This window comes from Berghia stephanieae, chromosome 13 (assembly GCF_034508935.2).
Source record: "Berghia stephanieae isolate SIO BIC M18660-M18661 chromosome 13, UCSD_Bste_1.3, whole genome shotgun sequence".
NCBI lineage: Eukaryota > Metazoa > Mollusca > Gastropoda > Nudibranchia > Aeolidiidae > Berghia > Berghia stephanieae.
Window position 1 is genome coordinate 34,685,359 of NC_088372.1, and position 24,374 is coordinate 34,709,732.

The window sequence follows — 24,374 nt, forward strand, 5'->3', positions numbered from 1 at the left end:
AATAATAATAATAATAATAATAATAACAAATAATAATAATAATAATAATAATAATAATAATAATAATAATAATAATAATAGGAATACTACTACTACTACTACTAATAATAATAATAATAATAAATAATAATATAATAATAATAATAATAATAATAATAATAATAATAATAATAATAATAATAATAATAATAATAATAATAATAATAATAGCAATAATAATAATGTACTTTATTTATATAGTTCAGTCCCATACAATATAGCATCATTATCATCATCATCATCATCATCATCATCAAGAGCAACAGCAGCAGCTGCATTTTAATTATTACGCCATCAGACTAGAGTATAATTGTTACAGCTGCAAAGGGTTAATTTTGCCTCCCTCCCCCCCCCCCCCCCCCCCCCCCCAACTCCTTTTCTCCTTCAGACACGACCAGACAGCCCAGAATAGGAGAAGAGAACGGGAGAGGTATGTCGTTTGTTGTCGTAGGTTATATGAGAGGATTGGTGTATGCTAGTGGTAGTAATGGGCTTTCGGAATGGAAGGTCCTAGATTTGAGCCTCGGTCGGCGCATAGTTGATTCATTGGAAAAACTCTTTACTCACATTCTCTCACCGTACTTAGGCATAAAATGAGTACCTGGCCGTTAACAGCGTTGTCTCTGTCGTAAAAAAATTATATTATCGCCTAACAGGCATCATGTCTCGTTTTTTATGTTAAATGTTACTGTTGGTGAGCGACCCTTTATAAAGTGCTTTATCAAAGTTCAACTTTTAAAAAAAAATTTATGTAGGGGGGAGAAGAAAGTAGCTCCACTGTCAATGTTTTTTACGACATATGAATGAATAGATGAATTAATCCAGTGATTAAATATTTCGATTGCTACATGAATAAAGGTATGATAAGTAGGAAATGATAAAAAAATGAATGAATGGCTTAATGATTAAATAGATAGAAAAAACATCCAAAGAAATAAAGATGTAAATGGTATGAGTCAAGACTAACCAACACCAATCTCCACCCTCCAGAATATCACTTTGTCACCAGAGAAGAATTTCTAGACCTCAAAGAGAAGGACGGCTTTTTGGAGACAGCGGAATTTTCCGGTAACTGCTATGGAACCAGGTGAATGGAACCCACCATTTTAAGCATATTTTTTTTGACATCATAAGGAATAGATAACTGAATTATTTTTGTCTTAGTTATCTTGTAACTAAAAAAGAAAGAAGAAAAAAGAAAAAAAAAAAAAGAGAGAGAGAGAGAGAGGTATATAGCTTCACGGCCTAGTGGTACAGCACTCGGCTTGCATTACTGGTTCGAGTCTCACTGAGGCCAATGTCAAATTTTATCATTGGTTAACGAAGGCTTTGCACTCGTTATCAACAAATCACAATGAATGAAACTCTAAAGACGGATGGTAGATTTGAGAATGGCGTTGTTCATTCATCATGCTTGTTTTTTATAAAGGGGAAAGCCTGTGCAACGATGTGGTCTAGTGGTATGACATTCACTTTCGGATCGGAAGGTCCTGGGTTCGAGCCTCGCTCGGCGCATAGTTGAGTCCTTGGAAAAGACTCTTTACTCACATTCTCTCATGTCATCATCATTGCCTTTTTCACCCTGGGTCAGGGTATAGGCCACAGACAAACAGTTTCCATCCTTCTCTATCCTGAGCCAACTTTTTTATCTCATTCCAGGTCTTACCACTTCTCTGTATATCAGCTTCTTTAATTCTTCTCCATGTTCCTCGTGGCCTTCCCCTTGATCTTCTGCCCTGAGGGTTCCAGTCCAATACTTTCTTTGTTATAGTTGAGTCATTCTTTCTAAGCGTGTGTCCAATCCACCTCCATCGTCTTCTTCCTATATCCTCTCCCACTGGTTTCTGCTGTGTTCTTTTCCATACTTCTTCATTTTTTATTCTATCCATCCATTTTATTCTGAGTAGCTTACGCATGCACCTGTTTACGAAAATCTGTACCCTCCTTATACATGCCTGTGATGCGTTCCAAGTTTCACATCCATACAGTAGGACAGACTTCACGTTTGAGTTGAAAAGTCTTAGCTTTAGTTGAAGGGAGATATCTTTAGTTCTCCAAACTCTGTTCAAAGATGTGAATGCAGCCTGTGCCTTTCCTATTCGTGCTTTCACCTCTGCTTCCGTGCCTCCATCCTTGTCAATTATACTTCCGAGATAGCAGAAAGTGTCTATATCTTCGAGTTCCTGATCTTTTACTTTGATCTGCTCCCTTTGACGCGTACCTATCCTCAAGACCTTTGACTTTGCAGGGTGAATTCTTAGACCAATTGATTCCGACAGGCTGTTTATAATTGTGGTTTTTGCTTGCATCTGGTCCTGGGTGTGGGACAAAAGAGCCAGATCATCTGCAAAATCCAGATCATCCAACTGTGTCCAGGGGGTCCACTGTATCCCATTTCTTCTCCCTTTGGAGGTTTCCTTCATTAGCCAATCAATGGCAAGGATGAACAGGAATGGAGAGAGCAAGCATCCCTGCTTGACACCAGTCTTAATTTCAAAGCTGTCAGTAAGCTGATCTTCATGTACAACCCTGCAACTTGATCCTTCATACATTTCCTTAATGAGGTTTACTATCTTTTCAGGGAGTCCATAATGTGCCAGAATTTTCCACAATGTTGCTCTGTCAATACTGTCGAAAGCCTTCTCGTAATCCAGAAAGTTGACAATAAGAGGAGAGTTCCATTCTATAGACTGTTCTACTATGACTCGCAGAGAGGCAATCTGGTCGGTGGTTGAACGGTTTTTCCGAAAACCTGCCTGTTCGTCCCGCAGTTTAGCATCTGTTGCATTCTTAATTCTCTCTAAAATAATACGGTTGAAAACCTTTCCTGGGATAGAAAGAAGAGTGATGCCTCGATAATTATTACAATTACTGAGGTCCCCTTTCTTTGGAAGCTTGATAAGATGTCCTTCCTTCCAATCCTTTGGGAATATCCCGTCATTCCAGATTCTCTCAAATAGTGGGTGCAGGGCCTCAGCATTTCTTTTCGCATCAACTTTTAGAGCCTCCGGTGGAATCTGGTCTGGTCCAGCAGCTTTCCCCCTTTTCATCTTGTTAATGGCACCCACAATCTCTGCTATCGATGGTGGATCACAGCTAATTGGTAGCTCATTCCTTGCAGGCAAAATTTCTGGCTGGTTGTCTGGTGGTGGTCTGTTCAGAAGGCAGTTGAAATGTTCCCTCCATCGTTCAGATTGAGCCTCTTTTCCAAAATAGTTTTCCCATCTTTGTCTTTGACTGGTACCTCTGGTTTCCCATATTTTCCAGCAAGTGTCTTGGTAGTTTGATAAAGGATCCTCATGTGTCCTCCAGTCGCTGCTGCTTCTGCTTTCTCTGCAAGTCTGTTCATGAATGCTTCCTTGTCTTTCTTCACAGATCTTTTGACTTCCTTAGCTATGGCTCGATACTGCTCTTGTGCATCCAGTCTTGAAGCCTTGTTCGGCTTGCATTCACTTGTTCCTTCCTTGTTCTCCTCTTTTCAATAAGGTCCAAGGTGGTTGGACTTATCCATTCTTTATGTTCCGATTTCTTTACCCCCAATACCTCGTGGCAAGTTGTTATGTAGACTTCCTTGATCTTTGCCCAATGTGACTCTACATCTATGTCCTCCTCGAGCTCAGTAAGAGGTTGGAATCTATTACTCAATTGTAGTTTGAATTCCTCATTCTTTTCCCATCAAGTGCATTCACCTCGAATTTTCTTCTTGTATGTGATCTGGCCCCGTGTTTTCTGAGTCGGAGCTTAAGCTTTGCCAATAGCAGGTGGTGGTCTGATCCAACATCTGCCCCTCTCCGTACTGTCACATCTTCCAATGAACGTCTGAATCTACGAGAGATACAAAAATGATCAATCTGATTCTCTGTCACACCATCTGGTGAGACCCAAGTTGCTTTGTGGATCCTCTTATGGGGGAACACTGATCCTCCAATCACCAAGCTGTTGAATGCACAGAAATTTGCAAATCTCTCTCCATTATCATTCATTTTTCCCATGCCATGACGTCCCATGATACCTTCATAGCCTACGTTATCCTGTCCCACTTTTGCATTAGCATCTCCCATCAATATGTTGATGTCTTTCCTTGGCAACTTGTCAATGACTTGTTGTAGCAGACCATAAAATGTATCTTTGTCCTCATCTGTTGCATCATTTGTTGGGGCATAGATCTGTACAATGTTCATGCTGATCTTCTTACTCCGTGTTGTAAAAGACGCCATGATGATCCTTTCTCCGCATTGTTCCCATCCTCTCAGTGACTTCTGGGCAAACTTGCTTAGAATTATTCCTACTCCCTGTGTATGAATCCCTTCTCTCATGTACTCCGGTGTAAAATGAGTACGTGGCCGTTAACAGTGTTGTCTCTGTCAGAAAAAAAAAATGGAAATATCGCCAAAACAGGCGTTATGTCTCGGTCATCGTGTTACCTTTTGCTGTTGGTCAAGGACCCCTTGTAAAGCGCTTTGAGCACATTTAGTGGATATATGCACTATATAAAAGCTCAATTTTTAAAAAACCCAAAATGTTCACATGATTTGTCTGAAGCCTCCATTCCATTTCCTATAGGGAATGAGATTAGCGGAAGAGTAACGTCCCTTGATTGGACATCACCCATAATCTGTGACGTCACCGGTGGAAAAGTTATTAGAGAGAGAACGTCATGTTGGTTGTGCTCATGCATCTCTCGTCCTCGCTTCCGGTGAAAGCGGCTTGAGACACTTCAAAACCAAATTGATGTTCTCTCTGTAAGGTGACGTCCAATCAAGGGACGCTACTCTTCCGCTAATCTCATTCCCTATTGTTATTTATGATAATATTCTAGCATGGTTAGGCAGATACGGCTGGATAGTGTTTGATAAACTTCTATTTATTTCGTCCCGCTCAGCAAAAAATCCGTGACAGACATCGGTGCCTCAGGGCGTCTGTGTGTCCTGGACGTGGAGGTCAACGGAGTGAAGAACATCAAGAATGCCAAACTGACCCCGACACCTCGGTACATATTCATCAAGCCTCCCAGCGTTGAAGTGTTGGTGAGTAGAAGAAGGCAGAGCTGTTACTAAAGAGTAAAGAACAAAAATGAATATAACAGCTTCTTCGAAAAAAAAATAACAAAAATACCAAATACAGAACATTTCGGGCTCAAAACCCTTCTTCAGCCAACAATAAAAACATTAATACATGATTTAAAATCCAGACTGAGAGTAAAGAAATATCCTATTTAGCTGTATTAATTGTTTTTATTTATTTTTTTGTTGGCTGAAGTACGGTTTTGAGCCTGAAACTTTCTGTATTTTGGTACTTTTGTTCCTTGCAAGCTGGAGCTGTAAACAGTTTACTATAATTTCTTCGTTTCTCTTTTCGTTATCTCTCATAGAAAAAACGTCTCGAGGGCCGAGGGACAGAGACAGAGGATAGTTTACAGAAAAGACTCCACGCATACACAGAGGCCATTGACTATGGTGAGGCATCTTGGGTTTTTTTTTTGGTTGTTGGGTTTTTATTGTTGGTTTTTTTTTTAAATTTTATTTACGCACAATATTAAAAACCAATAAATAAAATAAAATTCTTTGAATTGCTTTCCAATATTCAACGCAAGAGAGAAAGTGCAAAGCTGCCTACTTTGAAATTTTAATAATTTATAAGTTTCCATGGGGAAAAAAAAAGAAGAAAATAATCACTTTAAATAGCTTAAGAAATAAGTAATATGCCCTCAGCATGATCCAAAAATGCTCCATGGTCTTGAATATAGGTTCTAAGGAGCTAATCTTTCCGTATCAACAAGATGTATTGAGGCAAAGAGTCGAATGCAGTTCTGTAGCTGGAGCCAAAAATTCGTTGTTTTTTGGGGGTATTTTTTTTACGAATTTTTCATAGTACTTAGGCAGGTCTGAACGTGATAAAAATGAAATCCTTTCCTGTGACCCACCATCTCAAAATGGTATTATGTATCGGGACGGATGGGAACTTGGAGAGTCAATTTGGAATTAAATTGATTTTAAAAATACAAACTTTGGGAAATGTTCGAGGTAAGAACTGATATTGATTCAAGGTTGCCAATTTTCCGTATATATATTTACGAAATTCAGTATGTAAAAACACCTCAATATTTTTTCCAATCACTTTCTGAATGGAACAAAAGTAAGTACAGTGGAAATCTGATATAACAGGGATGGTGGGACCAGAGCAAAAGTCTTGTTATAGCCGATCCCCGTTACATCAGAAATACAAGGGAAATAAGCACATAATTGACTTTTTCAAGTGATCTAATACATCGATTTCCTCCCTTGCCCAAAAAAAAACTGCATGCGACAGGGATTGTGCGCAATGTAAATTATAATACATGTATAGATCTTGATATAACTTTTTTTCTCTTCTTTTTTACCTTTTTAAAAATTTAATTCAAACTAACTACGCCACTACCACATCATCTCATTCATCTGTGGTGTTTCAATCATCCTGTTTTGTTGATAAAGGGGAAACCCGAAACGTTCATTTGATCTGTTTTTGTAATTAAATTGAAGCTTACATTCAACTTCACGTTATTATTTATTCGTGGCCACAAAGTCAAGTTTTCTGTATCTAGTTCATTCTGACATAATGTCGTTTTAAGACGGAGAGAGGGGGGGAGGGGGGGGGGGGGGAAATCACTCATAGGTTTTCAATATGAATACTAAGCTGCCAGCTAATGTTTATTCACCTTAAATAACGCCATCGTCACATCTCTCTTTCGTCTTTTTTAAAAAAATAAAACAAATAACTAGAGCATTTATATAGCGCAATATCCACTAAACGCCTTACAAGGGGTCCCTGGCCAACCGCAACACTGTAAGGCGATATAACCCTTTTTTTCGGGGGACAGAGACAATACTGTTGACGACCAGGTACTCATTTTACACCTGAGTACCATGAGAGAATGTAAGTAAAGAGCGTTTTTCCAAGGACTCAACTATGCGCCGTTCAGATTGGGTCTCAAACCCAGGACCTTACGAGCAGAAGACGTGGTGAGAGTCGTACGACGAAACCACATAGCCGCTTTAGTGTTTCATTGATCCTGTTTTGTTGATAAAGGGGAAACGTCTACATTATCTGTTTTCGTTCATTAATTTGAAGCTTTCATTCATTTCTCCATTGTTATTTATATCTTGGAGCTTCAAGCAGCAACTTGTTCATTTCACACCTTTGACACCAGTAAATTAAATTCTCTCAATTTGACACTTTCAGGGTATTTTTAAAAAAAATTATTATGATGCATTATGATATTTTGTAACTACTTTCTCTCTTCTCTTTCTCTCCACCCTCTCACCCACTCCCTCCTCTCCATCACTTCCTACTTTTCTTCCTACAGCCGAAGTCCCAGGTTCGTACGACCACATTATATCATCAATCTGGTGTATCTGTCAAGATTGAGCATTATTGACCTCACCTCTTTCACTCGTGAGCTCTGATCTCTCTCTCTCTCTCTCTTCTCTCTCTCTCTCCTCTCTCTCTATCTCTCTCTCTCTCTCTCTACTTCTCTCTCTCTTCTTTCTTCTATCTATCTATCTCTCTCTCTCTCTTCTCTTCTCTCTCTCTCTCTTTCTCTCTCTCTCTCTCTCTCTCTCTTTCTCTCTCTTCTTTCTCTCTCTCTTCTCCTATCTCTCTCTCTCTCTTCTCTCTCTCTCTTCTCTCCTCTCTCTCTCTCTCTCTCTCTCTCTCTCTCTCTCTCTCTCTCTCTCTCTCTCTCTCTCTTATTTTTTATTTTTTATTTATTTTATTTAAAGTTTCTAAAGGAGGCTGAGGTAGCAGAGTCTTTTTGTTTGTTTTTTTAAAAAGGAAAAAAAATTCCCTTTATTCATCCCTTTAGGAAAATTTTGTTTTTAGCATCTATTCCATCACTGCAAAAACCTAAGCATAGGACACAGAGGTGCACCACTGCAAAGTGAGCTAGGGTGAGTTGATTTGCTCAAGGCCACATGGAATGGCTTGGAGTGGAACTATAATATACCATGTGGAACTATGTTGAATGGTGACATTGATGGTCCCAGGTTCAAGCCCTGCATCCAGAACTTTTAATATTTCTATTTTCCTTGGCAAGATCACTGTAAAAAAAACGTACACTTTGCTTACATTGTGACAACATGGGTGATTGTTGTTGATATCAGACGTTTGTTTGTTGGATCATCTATATTCCTCCACGGAATGCCTTGGTGACGATATCTCACCGTGACAACATGGGTGATTCCTGTTGACATCAGACGTTTGTTTGATGGATCATCTATATTCCTCCACGGAATGCCTTGGTGACGATATCTCACTATGACAACATTGGTGATTCCTGTTGACATCAGTAGTTTGTTTGATGGATCATCTATATTCCTCCACGGAATGCCTTGGTGACGATATCTCACTATGACAACATGGGTGATTCCTGTTGACATCAGACGTTTGTTTGATGGATCATCTATATTCCTCCACGGAATGCCTTGGTGACGATATCTCACTATGACAACATGGGTGATTCCTGTTGACATCAGACGTTTGTTTGATGGATCATCTATATTCCTCCACGGAATGCCTTGGTGACGATATCTCACTATGACAACATTGGTGATTCCTGTTGACATCAGACGTTTGTTTGATGGATCATCTATATTCCTCCACGGAATGCCTTGGTGACGATATCTCACTATGACAACATTGGTGATTCCTGTTGACATCAGACGTTTGTTTGATGGATCATCTATATTCCTCCACGGAATGCCTTGGTGACGATATCTCACCGTGACAACATTGGTGATTCCTGTTGACATCAGTAGTTTGTTTGATGGATCATCTATATTCCTCCACGGAATGCCTTGGTGACGACATCTCACTATGACAACATGGGTGATTCCTGTTGACAGTGGATTCAAGTGCCATTCTCAGGATAGCCCCCAGGGAATGAGAAGAAGGGGATGCCCTCTGGAGACCTGGAGAAGCTAGTGGATGGTCTTGGAGACAGATGACAAAAATGGCCTCCAACCGAAAAATATGGCGTTCCACCGTGTCAGCCTATATGCTGATCAAGCACCAAGAGGATAAGTTAGTATTTGTGAACCAGTGCTTCAAAACTGTATTATCTAGGGATAACTAAGATACTAAAAATTGAATTTACAGCTGAAAATATCAGAATTGGAATGAGTTTTTATATGTTTTATTGTGGAGAATGAAAATGGTATTTTAGAAAGCTAAAAATCTAAATTTCATATTTTGATCAGTTTGTTTGATGGATCATCTATATTCCTCCACGGAATGCCTTGGTGACGAAATCTAAAAAAAGATGCCGGGCAGAACGGCATAATTTTAAAAAATTAGACCGATTTCAGTTTTGTGGCTGTGTGGTCTAGTGGTATGACATTCGCATTTGGATCGGAAGGTCCAGGATTCGAGCCCGCTTGAGCAGTGCATAGTTTAGTCCTTGGGGAAGGAAGGCTCTTTACTCACATTCTCTCACTGTACTTAGGTGTAAAATGACTACCTGGCCTTTAACAATTGTTGCCTCTGTCCTCTGCATGTGTAAGTATTGAATTGTTTTCAATTGTCAGCTTATATTGTTGTTTATGCATTGTGATAACTCTAATCAAATCCAACCCTCTCACCACAGGATATTCACAAGCTTCAAGCAGAGAAGCTCAAGAAAGGGGAGTAACTCTGTTGGACTTGGACGTCCCTATCTTGTTACATCGTTGTCTTCTCATTGCAATTTCCATCCTTTTGTACAGTGGGAACTCTTTTGTTTTACATCAGCTTTTTTGGCTTACAGTAATCAATCGAGGGGGGGGGGGGGGAGATTAAGATTTTCTTTTGTTTTATAGTTGTCTGTATCCTCGTGTAGAGCTTCTTATATTGTGACTAGGGAGACTGCTGGCCTATCTCTCTCTCTCTCTCTCTCTCTCTCTCTCTCTCTCTCTCTCTCTCTCTCTCTCTCTCTCTCTCTCTCTCTCTCTCTCTCTCTCTCTCTCTCTCTCTCTCTCTCTCTCTCTCTCTCTCTCTCTCTCTCTCTCTCTCTCTCTCTCTCTCTCTCTACCAGACAGTTTTGTGTCAAAATGAACCAGACTTACACTATAAATCTTAAGTCTAATTACAACTTTTTTGGTTTAGTTGTATATGACACTCGCCTTACGTCCTTTTGGATCCAAGTTCGAAACTTCTTACAACTCTGCCTCTCACAATCAACAAAGATCTGATAGCTCTTATATATTCCTATATAATGAACGAAAAAATTGAAAATCTCCATGTCTTGGGAAGTTTAGAAACCATGGCTTAATATTGAAAAGATTTGAAAGTCTTCACACAAGAATAATGTTGTAGGGAGGAGGGGGGAGGGGTTTGCAAAAATTGTCATAGAAAAATGCCAAATGATCTGGAAAAAAATGCCAAATTTGTCATATGATATGAATTTTTCTGCCAAAATGGATCTAAAAATAGAAATAAATGACGATGAGTAAATATATTGATTTGATGAATATTTCACTTGGACTCGTTTGTCTAAGGATAAAAAAATTGTATATTTCGTGTTATTTCTGTTAATTGATTTTTTAAAATTAAAAAGAAGTGAATTTTGTTGGGGTTTTTTTAATGTCGATGTGACAAACCGAACTTTTCCATGCCAAAATAAATGCAAGTCAAGTTTGTTCATTAGGTTTTTTGTTTTTTTTAAATTTGGCATTAAAACACAATAAACTGACAACTCAATAGAGCTATTTGGAAGGGCACAGTCCATTATGACATGTTTAGTCATTTAGCCAATGTTTTTTTTAACAGTATAAGACTTGGGAGCCTTTAGTTTAGATATTATTATTTAGTGTTGGTCATATTTTATCGAAATATCAATATTAATGACAAGCACGTTTATCAAAAAATTTATCAATTTTTTTTATCGATATTGAAAATTAGTGATATCGCCCAACATTATTATTATTCTGCAATCACCCTTAAACAACAGTGACATTCAAAATGCTATTGGTGTATATTACGTTTATAACTGTGACGAAACCTTGTCAATGTACTATAGAAATAATTTGACTGATCCCTTCACAATCCGGTTGGGTTCGGTGCCGGAAAATGAAATTTTAGCGAGAAATATAAGCCTTGGGTTAAGTTTAAATAAAAACAATTTCTCAGGGAACAAATAAAAAAAAACACCCCAAAGATTTCATATTTCCCAATATTTTAACTTTAACCCTCACCTTTCCAACTACAGCAAAATCGTCCCATTCATTACAAAATAATCAACAAAAATTAATATAACTGCTTCGAAAAGAAAAAAAAAAAAAAGAAGAAAATGCCAAACACGGACTGTTTCGGGCTCAAAACCCTTGTTCAGCCAACAACAAACAAAAAAAACCCAATGAAAACAAATAATTTACTATAAAACCAGATTGACAGCAGAGAAATAATAATAGGCACATCGTTTTGTTACAATACCGCCATCATTTTCCTCATATTCTGATTTAGTTTGCACATCACAAATTTTGACACTTTGTGATACAGCTCGTTTTGGCTGAACAAAATTATGTACTTATACTTGTTGCTTTTACGACTGAGTTTTTTAAAAAGTCTATTGGAGTATTAGGGGAGGGTATGACGTCTCAATGAAAATCCTGATAATGGAACTGGTGGTCAGGAAGAGTTAAATCCCCCTTTTGTCATCTGGGTCATCCTGACATAATATCAGACCTACCTACTATTACGAAAAATTCGTAAAAAATTACAAAATTTTGGCTCTCCTTTCAGAATTTCATGATCATTTCTAAGTCGTTAAAACTTATTGAACATGAAAACTGATGGCTGACTACATAATTTTAAGGATTTGAATTGTGGTTTCATCCTTTTAAGGCTGGATAAATTGTTCAACAACAGTTTTTATCTCTTAAAAATTACGATTTAAAATTTTTTTGAATTAGGCTAGTCAGGTCTGGATAACACCCATGTGGGGCTATGGGTCACAAATGTGCTTTTTTGCTTTTCTTTAAAGATGTTATTTTATGAGTAGGTGACTTTCAAAACTCACAAAGTCCCATTTTCATCATTCAAAGAAAACCACAATTTTTTGTCATTTATTTAGTGACTTAAAGAGGAAAATACGTGTCTTGTGTGCCTCGTAGACAGAACAATACCCGAGTGTTTTGAAAGTCCAAAATTTCTCTGGTGATTCTATGGAGTCCAAAATGATATCTTGAGATTGTTGTTAACTCATGTTCCATCTGGATTTGACTTAGGACGTGATGAAAGTCACCTACTCATTTATCCTCAATACAGTGGACTTAAATTACAATGTGTAACTTATCAGGGCTATGATTGGCTCCTCATGAAGTCTTGTTAAATGGAATTTGTTATGAATAATTTTAATATGAGAGATTTTTTTTTCTTTCTTTTCTTTTCTTTTTCTTAAGCGAGAAACGACATCAGATTGGTATCAGTGTCGATCAAACAAACTGTTGGACAAACTAAAGACTTATTGTCGGCAATGACTGGCTTTGTTTATGAAAAAAAAAAAGATATAAATCTTCTCACAAAATATGACAGTGAAAGTGAAATTAATAAATAAACAGAAATTAAATAAATTTTGTAATTTAATTTATTTTAATTTATTATTATAAAAAGCTTTGCTTTCTACCAAAATGTCGTAGTGAAAATGATATTAATAAATAAAAGAAAGTAATGGAAATTATATATAAAATTTATTAAGATTTATTTTTATATAAATTTTTTTCCTCTTTCAAAATATTGCAGTTAAAATGATATAAAGCCGACAGGAGCTGAGAAATTGTCATTTTAAAAGATGGGTATTTTAAAAATTTCCACTTTTTTTTCTTCTTCTTCCATTAAGGCCAAAGCTTCAGGCTGAAGATTGTATGGCCGTCTTTTCAGTAACAGGGGTTTTAGAGGGAAGCAGGGAGGGATTTTTTGAAGTCATCAGTCAAAAGGGCTTGTTTACAATGGTTGGTAGGGAGTTCCAAAGTCGGATGGTGGAGGGAAGAAAGAGTAACGATGATGGTTTGTTCTTGAGAGGGATTTCAAAATTAAATGCTGAGTTTCTTGTTTTGTTGTTGTTCCGTTTCAAATGGCTAGTTGGAATTTCGAGTTTTTTGTTTTGTGCTTTGTGGAATACGAGGAGTTTGTTGATGGAATTTCTTTCATGTACCGGTTTTCCATTGGAGTTCGTTCATGATTTGAGTTACATTCATTTCCCGCTCATGTTACTTTCAATTGAGAGATCATGCTAGATCTTTTTTTTTTTAGTTAACATTGAGTTGGACTGGACAAGTTTTCTTACTGCTATGACTGTCCTACTTCCATGGAATAAATTTGATTTGATTTGATCGTGCTTCCAAAGTTTGTTATACATTATTGCCAACAGTTTGTTCAAATATACTAAACTTGTCGATGAATCAAGACTCCACGAGGTAAAACCAATACAATTTATCAAATACAAAGCTTGTCAATGAATCAAGACTTCACTTAGCCAACTTAAGGCAAAGCGATTTATCTAACCAGAGGTTTGTTCAAATACAAAGCTTGTCAATGAATCAAGACTTCACTTAGCCAACTTAAGGCAAAGTGATTTATCTAACCAGAGGTTTGTTCAAATACAAAGCTTGTCAATGAATCAAGACTTCACTTAGCCAACTTAAGGCAAAGTGATTATCTAACCAGAGGTTTGTTCAAATACAAAGCTTGTCAATGAATCAAGACTTCACTTAGCTATCTAAGGCAAAGCGATTTATCTAACCAGGTTGTTAACAAGTGTCATATCAGACTTCACTTAGCTATCCAAGGCAATGCGATTTTTTAACAGAGTTTTCAATACAAAGCTTGTCAATAATCAGCTTCACTTAGCCACAAGGCAAAGCGATTATCTAACCAGAGGTTTTCATACAAGCTTGTCAGAATCAAGACTTCACTTAGCCATCCAAGGCAAAGCGATTTATTAACCAGAGGTTGTTCAATACAAAGCTTGTCAATGAATCAAGACTTCACTTAGCCAACTTAAGGCAAAGTGATTTATCTAACCAGTTGTGGGATTCTTCCTATATATTCATGGAATTGTTTTTTTGATTTTCAGATAGCATAGTTTGTGTTTTCAGTCCTGGAAAAAGGACTTGGAAAGATTATCTTTAAGTTGTGGAGGTTTTCCTCTGAAGTTGTACCGGATGGTAAATTTCACTGTTTATACCGGATGGTAAATTTCACTGTTTATACCGGATGGTAATTTCACTGTTTATACCGGATGGTAAATTTCACTGTTTATACCGGATGGTAAATTTCACTGTTTATACCGGATGGTAAATTTCACTGTTATACCGGATGGTAAATTTCACTGTTTATACGGATGGTAAATTTCACTGTTTATACCTATACAAGACAGGGTGGCTTACCTGTAGCATTACTTCTCGTTTACTTTAATGAATACCTACCCAATATTACAAGATGTGATACATGTTTCATATGCTCTCAGTTTCATAAAGAATAATAGACGTGGTGCTTGTCCTGAAGTCAGCAAGTTTTGTCCAACCATTTGATTTTACTAAGGATTCAGTGGAGTCAACGGGAGATTTAAATTGGTGGATTTTTTTTGACAAATCCAATACTGTTAATATGACAAGAAATGGCATTAATTATTTTGTCCTCCGTCGTCTGGGTTTATTTATATCATCTGATACAGTCATCAACTATAATATGCAATTGATAACCTAAAACCTGCCCTACGGATAAATCATAATTTATATGTATTTTTGTTAATTTTTATTTTTTGTGCATGATGAAAATTTTCACTTTGATAGATAAGGCTGGTCAAAAAGTCACAAACCTGAGAATTTCATTAAGTCTCCGAGACAAGGATGGTCAAAAAGTCATGAAGTTGAGAATTTTATGAAGTCTTCAAGACAAGGATGGTCAAAAAGTCATGAACTTAAAAATTTGGCTAGGGCTATTGGTCAGTACTGACCCCCAGACGCTAGTACCTGCGTGTCAGTGCTGACGAACAGGCGCCAGCGCCTGGGGGTCAGCACTGACCAATAACCTGGTGTTATTGGTCAGTATTGAACAACAGGTGCCGCCGCCCACAGACAGCCTCTCTTCGGTCTCTGCCACCGCCCGCCATTAATCAGCACTGACGAACATCGGGCCTGTTCGTCAGTGCAGACAAAGACCTCTTCGCACTTATTCGTTACTTCCTAAAGTAAAAAAACAAAAAAAAAAACAATTAAAATCCCAGGCTTTCAAGGCCAACTTATCCGATGACACTAAGCAACACTTGGTCACTTAGATAAATTTGATGTCTAACGCGTTAGATCGTGGCCTTCGTAAAGTTATGGCCTGATACTTACCAAAAAATGACGTCAAACTGCCAGTCTTTTGCCATAAAAGAAAACAAATCGTGAGTCGTATTCAGTAGTTCAACCAACGAAATAACTTGTTTCCTTGAGCTCTACTAACAACTCACTAACCGGTGCAAAAACCAAATAATGACGTCAAACTGCCGGTCCTTTTGGATTTCAGTATCAGGCTATAACATAACGATGGCTACGGTTAGATGCCGTTGGGGCAACGGTATGACTGTCGTTGTTTCAAGCCACCATACGATTCTTTTTTATTTTATGTTGTCTTTGTGTGTATGTGTTTTTGTTTTTCTTTTTTTTTCGTATATTTTCGTTATTGCTTAAATTAAAGAAAAATAGAGGAAACGTGTCATAATATAGAACAAGTTATTTCAAAAAATGGCATTTTTCCATAATTTTGGCACCGTCAGTACAGGCGCCAGAACTGACCAATAGATACCAGTACCTATTAGTCAGTGCTGACCTCCAGACGCTGGTGCCTGTTCGTCAGTACTGACCCCCAGATCCTAGCGTCTGGGGGTCAGTACTGACGAATAGTCACTCCGTAAAAATTTTATGAAGTCTCGGGTTTGAAACTAGTTGAGAAATGGATGAGTCATTTTAATTCTGTCAATATTGTACAAAGTAAAAATATTCTGGCTAAAGTTTTCTGCTTAGCCCAGAGCTGCCAACTTTACTGTCTGCCCTACAGTCTCTTTACCCTTTTCAAGTCGTCGTAGCCAAAATAATCACCCCATTATTACACGTGGCCCATTTCCTTCTCACAGTGTTATGTCAGAAGGATTTAGATGGAGAAAGTTTATTATAATGTCTAAAGAATTAGAATTCGAAAATTTGTGTTTTTTGAAGTCGAAGAAACAAAACTCAATCTTTTCAGTGAAGGCATTGATTTGAGCTCACGTTTTATAAGAGAAGTTTAAAGATCTGACAAAGTGTGTTTTGAAACAGTGCTGGACAAAATAGAAAAGAAAAATACAAGAAAAGAACCATCCCAAAAATATAAGTTTGCCACGACTTGTGCGCTATGTGGTCTTGTGGTATGACACTCGCTTTCGGATCTGAAGGTCCTGGGTTTGAGCCTTGTTCAGTGCATAGTTGAGTCCTTGGAAAAGGCTCTTTACTCGCATTCTCTCACCGTACTCAGGTGTAAAATGAGTACCTGGTCATTAACAGCATTGGCTCTGTCCGAAAAATTGTACTATCGCCTAACAGGTGTCATGTTCCGTCCTCCATGTTAAATGTTGCTGTTGACCAGGGACCCCTTGTAAAGCGCTTTGAACAGGTTTAGTGGATATTGCGCCATATAAAAGTTCAATTTTAGAGCTTATTCATAACTTTGGATCAAACCTCCCTGATTTCCCATCGGTAATCAAGAGCTCTCAGGTTCAATCCCCAGTCAAGTCAGGCTGAGTTTTTTGGGGAGAAAGTTTATTTCATGTATTTTTCTTTCCTGCTTTGTCCAGCTCTGTTTCATACACACTTTGTCAGGCCTTTATCTTGATCCCTAATTTGTCACTAGGATAATCTCAAAGTTCAGTTTTACAGATCTTGTTCACCCTGATATAATAATGTTGTGATACAGCATATTAGTTACATTGTAAACTGCTATGTAGTTGGTAGTTAGAATTTTGTATTGTCTGGGTGGGGTTCCTGACCTCCAGTGGGCAGGGAGGTACATACTGTCTTCTATCCCCTTCTATCTGTTTTCCAACATGCTTTCTGTCTTTGACTTGGAATGAGATTACTTGGTTTTGTCCAGGCCCTGGCCGGATACCCTGGCTGGAAGGAAAACAGTCAAATGCATAGTTATTGTTTTGGGAGATGATATTTTTTTCCTTGTAAATCATCTCTCTGTTATGCACTGTATTATGTTTTGTTCTATGTGATTTGTAAACATTTGAGTGTATTCTTCTTAGTTGGGACTTGTGCTTGTGTCTGGACGAGACCTTTAGGTGATCTCAAACTAAGTACATTGATGGTGTGCTCTTGGAATCTACATCTGTTCCCTATTTGAATCAATTCCCCTTTGTCTTACCTATCCTTGGATGCTTTAATTGTAATTCTAGAACTTTTTACTATCCCATTTTTTTCCTTTTTACTGGCACTGATATGAACTTAATGTGTTGCAAGCGCCGTAAAACCCTCAAAAAAAAAAAAAACAATTTTGTATTGTAGTAAATTTTGTAATTTATATATAAGGTATATTTTTGTAATAGGTTATTTTTTATTGTTTTGCATTCATCGTCAACCACAATGTGAATGATTGTGATGATAACAAGGGAACCACTTTGTAAATGTATTATTATAGGAAAAAAGAGCGAATCTATTTGTTTTCAACGATGATGTATGAAATAGGGTGTTAAATGTACATTTTGCATTTTTTTTTTTTACATTAAAAGGGTTTTTAACTTTATCGTATTGCTAGATTTGGGCTTTTTTTTTTTTTTTTTTGGTTTTTTTTGATTTGGGTTTTTTTTTTTGGTCTGTGTGTTTTTAAGTGGATGTTAAGGGCTTTTTTTTTTTTTTGGTTTTTTGTGTGTTTTAGTGATTTAAGGGGTTTTTTTCGGGGTAGGGGGAGGGTTCTTTAATTTATGCTCATGATTTGCTTATGTTCTATCTAGACAAACAAATTGTTTTGTTAAAGAATTGATATTGATGCAATTTCAATACACTGAATTTCAATTCACTGTATGCGCAAGATATTTTTTTGTTGTTTGTTTTAAACGGGTGGTGTAATCTCATTTATATATATATATATAATATATATAAGAGAAGAATATCAATGGCTTTGTTATTGAATCTAGAGGGTACTTCATTCATTGTTATCATCATTTTTCCCATTGAATTCATGGCTATCAATGCTTTGATTTATTATTGAGATAACTTAGTTGTTATTATCATTTGAATTATTATGTCATTTATTATTATATTTATATTTTATTATTATTTTATTATTAGTTATTATTATTATTATTATTATTATTATTATTATTATTATTATTATTATTATTATTATATTATTAATACTATATTATTATTATTATTATTAGTAGTAGTAGTAGTAGTAGTAGTAGTAGTAGTAGTAGTAGTGTATAGTATATATTAGTATTATTAGTAGTAGTATTACTGTTATATATTATTATTATTATGTATAGTAGTAGTAGTAGTAGTAGTAGTAGTATTAGTAGTAGTAGTGTATTATGTATTATTATTATTATTATTATTATTATTATTATTATAGTTATAGTATGTATAGTATTATTAGTATTATTACTATTATCATTTACATAATCATGGTGTTATTTTATTGATATAACTGATATAATCATGGATTGCTTTCCTATTACCTGTATTCAATATAGATTGCTTCAATCTCCGTCATGTATTCCACTAGATTACTTTACTTTTTCTCAAAATTGGAATGTATTGATTACTCGCTATGAATTCATTATTTCAATTATCATTATATTATATTATATTATAACAGATTTATATCTGTATATTTTGAAATGTTCTATTTTAATTCTTGTATTTTCTTTACGTTGTTTATTTATAATTGTTACGGTACCTTTCTTTTCTTTGGGTTAAAATCTTTACCACTCGGTTGTTCGGGACCATCTTTGTTTGAGAGACAGACCAAATTTGGACCCCAATTTTTAATTTTTTTGTTTGTTTTTTTTTTTGTTGATCTAATTCCAGTTTTTTTGTTTTTGTTTTTTTTAAACTTTCAACTACAATTTTTGAAGATAAATTTTGTGAAAAAAATTTTTTTTTCATCTTAATCTCCACGTATCGGTTTCCAATTTTAAGTCTGGTATTCTCATTTTCACAATTCATTATTGACAGAACACTTTATGTCTTTTGTATTTTTTTTTTACTTTGCCAGAAGTCTACATGAAATATTGATTAATTTGCGTGACCCGTTGTGACCCCTGACGTGTCACGTGATGAATTAGCGTGATCCCTGGGTGGGATTCCTGACCTCCCATAGTGGGCAGGGGGGTACATACTGTGTCTTCTATCCCCTTATATCTGTTTTCCAAAATGCTTTCTGCTTTTGTCTTGGAATGAGATTACTTGGTTTTCTCCTGACCGGAGTCCTAGCTGAGAGGGAAACAGTCAAATGCATAGTTATTGTTTTGGGAGATGATGTTTTTTTTCCTTGTAAATCATCTCTCTGTTATGTATTATTATATTTGTTATTTTTAATGCAAGCATTCCTCTTTTTTGGATTTTGTGCTTGTGTCCGGATGGACTTGTAGGCGATCTCAAACTAAGTACATTGGTGGTATGCGCTTGGAATCTACGTCTGATCCCTATTTGTTCCCAGTTCCCCTATGACTTACTTTTTCTCGGGTTCTTTAATTGTAATTCTAAAACTTCTTACGATCCCATTTTCTTCCTTTGTACTGGCGCTGATATGACTTAAATGTGTTGCAAGCGCCGTAAAACCCTTAAAAACAAAACAAACAAGAGCGTGACCCGTTGTGACCCCTGCCTTGTCACTTGATGAATACTCTTCAACTGTTGTAACGTCACTTCCCTCGTAATAACGCATGGTAACTTAGCAACTGGCTCTAAACTATCGGAACAATGGCCTTATGAAATATTTCTCTGGCAAGCATAAAAGCGTATCCAGAGGGGAAAAAAAAAAAAGAAGTCTCTGATTTGTAAATTTTTTTTTTTGGTGGTTATCATAATATCATAATTGATATTTGAAGTAAAAAAGAATAAAATTTATGGCGAAAATGAATTTTAAAAATGCCATTTATGGTTTATAATGTGTCAGTGTATGGCATATGATTTGAACGGTTATGTTTTATAATTATAATGCATCGGTTTATGTGTTCTATAGCATATTCTTTTTTTCTTTTTTTTTTTTTCTTTTTTCTTTTACCTTGTTTTACATTTCTTTTTCTCAAAATTTGAATTTTTTTTACTACTTGTTGCAAAATGGGTTGACCAATTACCAAAAATATTTCATTATGTTGATGGGTTGGGATTTTTGTTGTTGTTGTTGTTTTGTTTGTTTTTTTTTTTTTTTTTTTTTTCTTTTTGGTTAAAAAGAAATATGTTTTTACAATGAAACATGATAGATCTGTTTAAAATTGTTTTTTTTTTTTTTTTTTGTTGCAGCAAATTGGATTAAATCCTGGTATTGTATACTGTACTACTGTCTTATTTCATTCGTCTTTGTGTTACCTGGGTGGGGTTCCTGACCTCCCATAGTGGGCAGAGAGGCACTTACTGTGTCTTCTATCCCTCTATTTATGTTTTCCAACATGCTTTCTGTCTTTGTCTTAGAATGAGATTACTTTGTTTTGTCCTGGCCCTGACCAGATACCCTGGCTGGCAGGGAAATAGTCAAATGTATAGTTAGAGTTTTGGGAAATGATATTTTTTGTCATGTAAATCACCTCTCTGGTGTGCACTGTATTATGTTATGTGTACATGTTACATATGATTTGTAAACATTTGAGTGTATTCCTCTTTGTAGGGAATAGTGCTTGTGTCTGGGTGACAACAAGATATGAAGTGAGTAGAAAAGTGCCAGAAGACAATAGAGAATAAAAATTTTTTCGCGGCGGTGTGGGGTTTGAACCTGCGACCTTATTGGTCGACAACTCCGCCTGGCAGTGTGGAGCGTGGCTCTACCGTGTGAGCTATCCACGAAACAAAAATATTCGTTTCAAACCAAAGTCATTCTAGATCCCTCTCTCACCATTCTTGAGATCGCGATTCGTTCGCCACCATCGCGAAGTAATTTTGACCAGCAGTTTAAGCTTAATAGCCAATATTCTCATCACAACAATAACATAGAAACGATTGAGACATTGAGTATGCTCCGGTGTATGGGGTGAATTTTAATTCAGAAAAGTGAGTTGAGCAGGCACTTATGTTGGTAACAAAGATATGAAGTGAGTAGAAAAGTGCCAGAAGGACAATAGAGAATAAAAATTTTTTCGCGGCGCGTGGTGGGGTTTGAACCTGCGACCTTATTGGTACGACAACTCCGCCTGGCAGGTGAAGCGTGGCTCTACCGTGTGAACTATCCACGAACACAAAATATTCGTTTCAAACCCAAGTCATTTCTAGATCCTCTCTTCACCCACTTCTTGAGATCGCCGATTCGTTCGCCACCATCGCGAAGTAATTTTGACCAGCAGTTAAGCTTAATAGCCAATATTCTCATCACAAACATATAACATAGAAACGATTGAGACATTGAGTATGCTCCGGTGTATGGGGTGAATTTTTAATTCAGAAAGTGAGTGGAGCAGGCACTTATGTTGGTAACAACAAGATATGAAGTGAGTAGAAAAGTGCCAGAAGACAATAGAGAATAAAAATTTTTTCGCGGCGGTGGTGGGTTTGAAACCTGCGACCTTATTGGTACGACAACTCCGCCTGGCAGGTGAGAGCGTGGCTCTACCGTGTGAGCTATCCACGAACACAAAAATATTCGTTTTCAAACCAAAGTCATTTCTAGATCCTCTCTCACCACTTCTTGGGATCGCCGATTCGTTCGCCACCATCGCGAAGTAATTTTGACCAGCAGTTAAGCTTAATAGCCATATTCTCAACACTAACATATATCATAGAAACGATTGAGACATTGAGTATGCTCCGGTGTATGGGGTTATTTTTAATTCAGAAAAGTGAGTGGAGCAGGCACTTATGTTGGTAACAAACAAGATATGAAGTGAGTAGAAAAGTGCCAGAAGAATAGAATAAAATTTTTTCAAACCCCACCACCGCCGCGAAAAAAAATTTTATTCTCTATTGTCTTCTGGCACTTTTCTACTCACTTCATATCTTGTTGTTACCAACATAAGTGCCTGCTCCACTCACTTTTCTGAATTGTGTCTGGGTGAGACTTTTAGGTGATCTCAAACTACGAGTAAGTACAATGGAAACCATTTAGAACAGGCCCGGTTATAACAGGGATCGGGTATAACAGGGATTTTTCAAATCCCCATTTTTTACCTCTCTTTGTCTCTATTAAAAATTATCGGTTATAGCATGGCCTCACTTGAACCAAATCGGCTATAACAGGGTGAGTGAAACTCACCTCTTTGAACTTGCTGACCAGTCTCTCTAACTGATGATGACACGTACCTAGTATTAGTAGATAGTGTGTGAAATGTGAAGAACATGCGAAATTGCGGCATCCATCCCTTTGATCTAACAAAGTAGACAAGTCTATGTCATGTATGGTGAGAGGGCAAGAGAAGAACACCCCCACCCCGCTCCTCCTACCTCTCTCTCTCTCTCTCTCTCTCTCTCTCTCTCTCTCTCTCTCTCTCTCTATCTATCTCTCTCTCTCTCTCTCTCTCTCTCTCTCTCACTCTCTCATCGTTGTAGTCGTCGTCATTAGTATAAATAGGTAGTAGATAGAATTAGTAGATAGTAGATGTATTAGTAGTATAGTAGTGGTGGAGTAGTAGTAGTAGTAGTAGTAGTAGTGTAGTAGTAGTAGTGGTGGTAGTAGTAGTAGTCGTAGCAGTAGTAGGTAGTAGTAGTAGTAGTAGTAGTAGTAGTAGTAGTAGTAGTAGTAGATTGATAGTTGGATGGATTGATGACCAATTTGATCGACCATGAAGTTCACACTTTCATCACACCCAGGGAGGTAATCGATGTATAAGATCACTTGAAAAAGTCAATTATGTGCTTATTTCCCTTGTATTTCTGATGTAACAGGGATCGGCTATAACAAGACTTTTGCTCTGGTCCCACCATCCCTGTTATATCAGGTTTCCACTGTACGTTATAATGTGCTCTTGGAATCTACTAGTCCGTTGGCTTAGCGGCCCGATCCGTGTGATTTGTGCACTTTTTGTAACCAGCAAACAAAGGACACAAATTGGTGCAGAAAATTATGAAGATTCGAAAAATAGCTCCAAATACAATTATTTTTATTGAAAAGACCTTAAAATTTGTCGTAAAGATAGTGAAAACGCGCGCTTTGTGACGTTTTGGGGCTAGATGACAAAAGCATAAAACAAACATTCTCACCTATTAAGAACATCTTGATTAGTTTTTGATCGTGGAGATATGTGTCTTTTAATGTTTTCCATTATTATTAACCAAATATCTTTATATATTTTAAATAGATGTTTCGTCTTCTGGCCGCAGAAAAAAAAAAAACTCCAATAAAAATTGTCATTTTTCTGCCGTGCAACAAAAATACGAGTCATAAGGGCGACCCATCCTTTACTAAATATGTACAACGATGTCTGAGCATTTGAAAACGGGGAAAAAGAACAAGGCACTAAAACAATTAATTTAAAGCACTTAAAGAGATTTCTTTCAACCAATGTGTACAGTACAATTATTCTAAATCGAAATGCGGGATGCGGTTTTGTCATCTGACACCGCCCCTACCCTTCGAGATAACAACTCCATCTACCGACAATGGTATAATGTGTTGTCTAAAAAATAGCTGAGATGAGTCATGGTTTTTGCCAAAACCAGAGAGAAAGGTCTTATTGATAAACTGTCTGATCTGGGTTTATGAATTTCCTATGATAGGGTAAAAGATATTACAGCTGAAAGTAGTAATAGAATTTGGCAGTTTTATAAAGAGACAAGTATTGTCTGCCCTCCAAGAGCTCTCAAAAATACAGCTACAGTAGCAGCAATCGATAACATATATCACAACCCATCTTCATCTGAAAGTTTTCACGGGACGGGGATAAGCTCGATTCAGCACATCGGTAAATAAACAAACACAATCTGTCGAAATATATTTGAAAAGGACAATGTAACAGAAACAAAGGCCATCTTACCAGAAAGCTATCCATCCGCCCCACCCCTTTCAGAAGTAAAATGCTTAATACCATTGCCAAACCAAATGTAAACCTTGATGCGATGGCATACATTCCGAAACGTACATTATGACTGGTTGACAGATTGTGAAATTCAATTGTTGAAAGATGAAGAGTTGAACGCTTGGTCAGCTTTTAATTCAATGCA

General features: G+C 36.8%; 1 protein-coding gene across 2 annotated transcripts in view; it reads left to right on the plus strand.

Moving 5' to 3' along the window:
* LOC144958556 (uncharacterized) overlaps positions 1-11,011 on the plus strand; it is a 71,627-nt gene extending 60,616 nt beyond the window's left edge. For both annotated transcript variants that reach the window (XM_078890616.1, XM_078890617.1), the window contains exons 4-8: positions 1,030-1,126; positions 4,922-5,066; positions 5,411-5,495; positions 7,382-7,470; positions 9,659-11,011. In XM_078890616.1, coding sequence (XP_078746742.1) covers positions 1,030-1,126; positions 4,922-5,066; positions 5,411-5,495; positions 7,382-7,443 — 389 coding nt within the window. In that variant the 3' untranslated portion in view covers positions 7,444-7,470; positions 9,659-11,011. The remainder of the gene's footprint in view (positions 1-1,029; positions 1,127-4,921; positions 5,067-5,410; positions 5,496-7,381; positions 7,471-9,658) is intronic.
* The last annotated feature ends 13,363 nt before the right edge of the window (positions 11,012-24,374 follow it).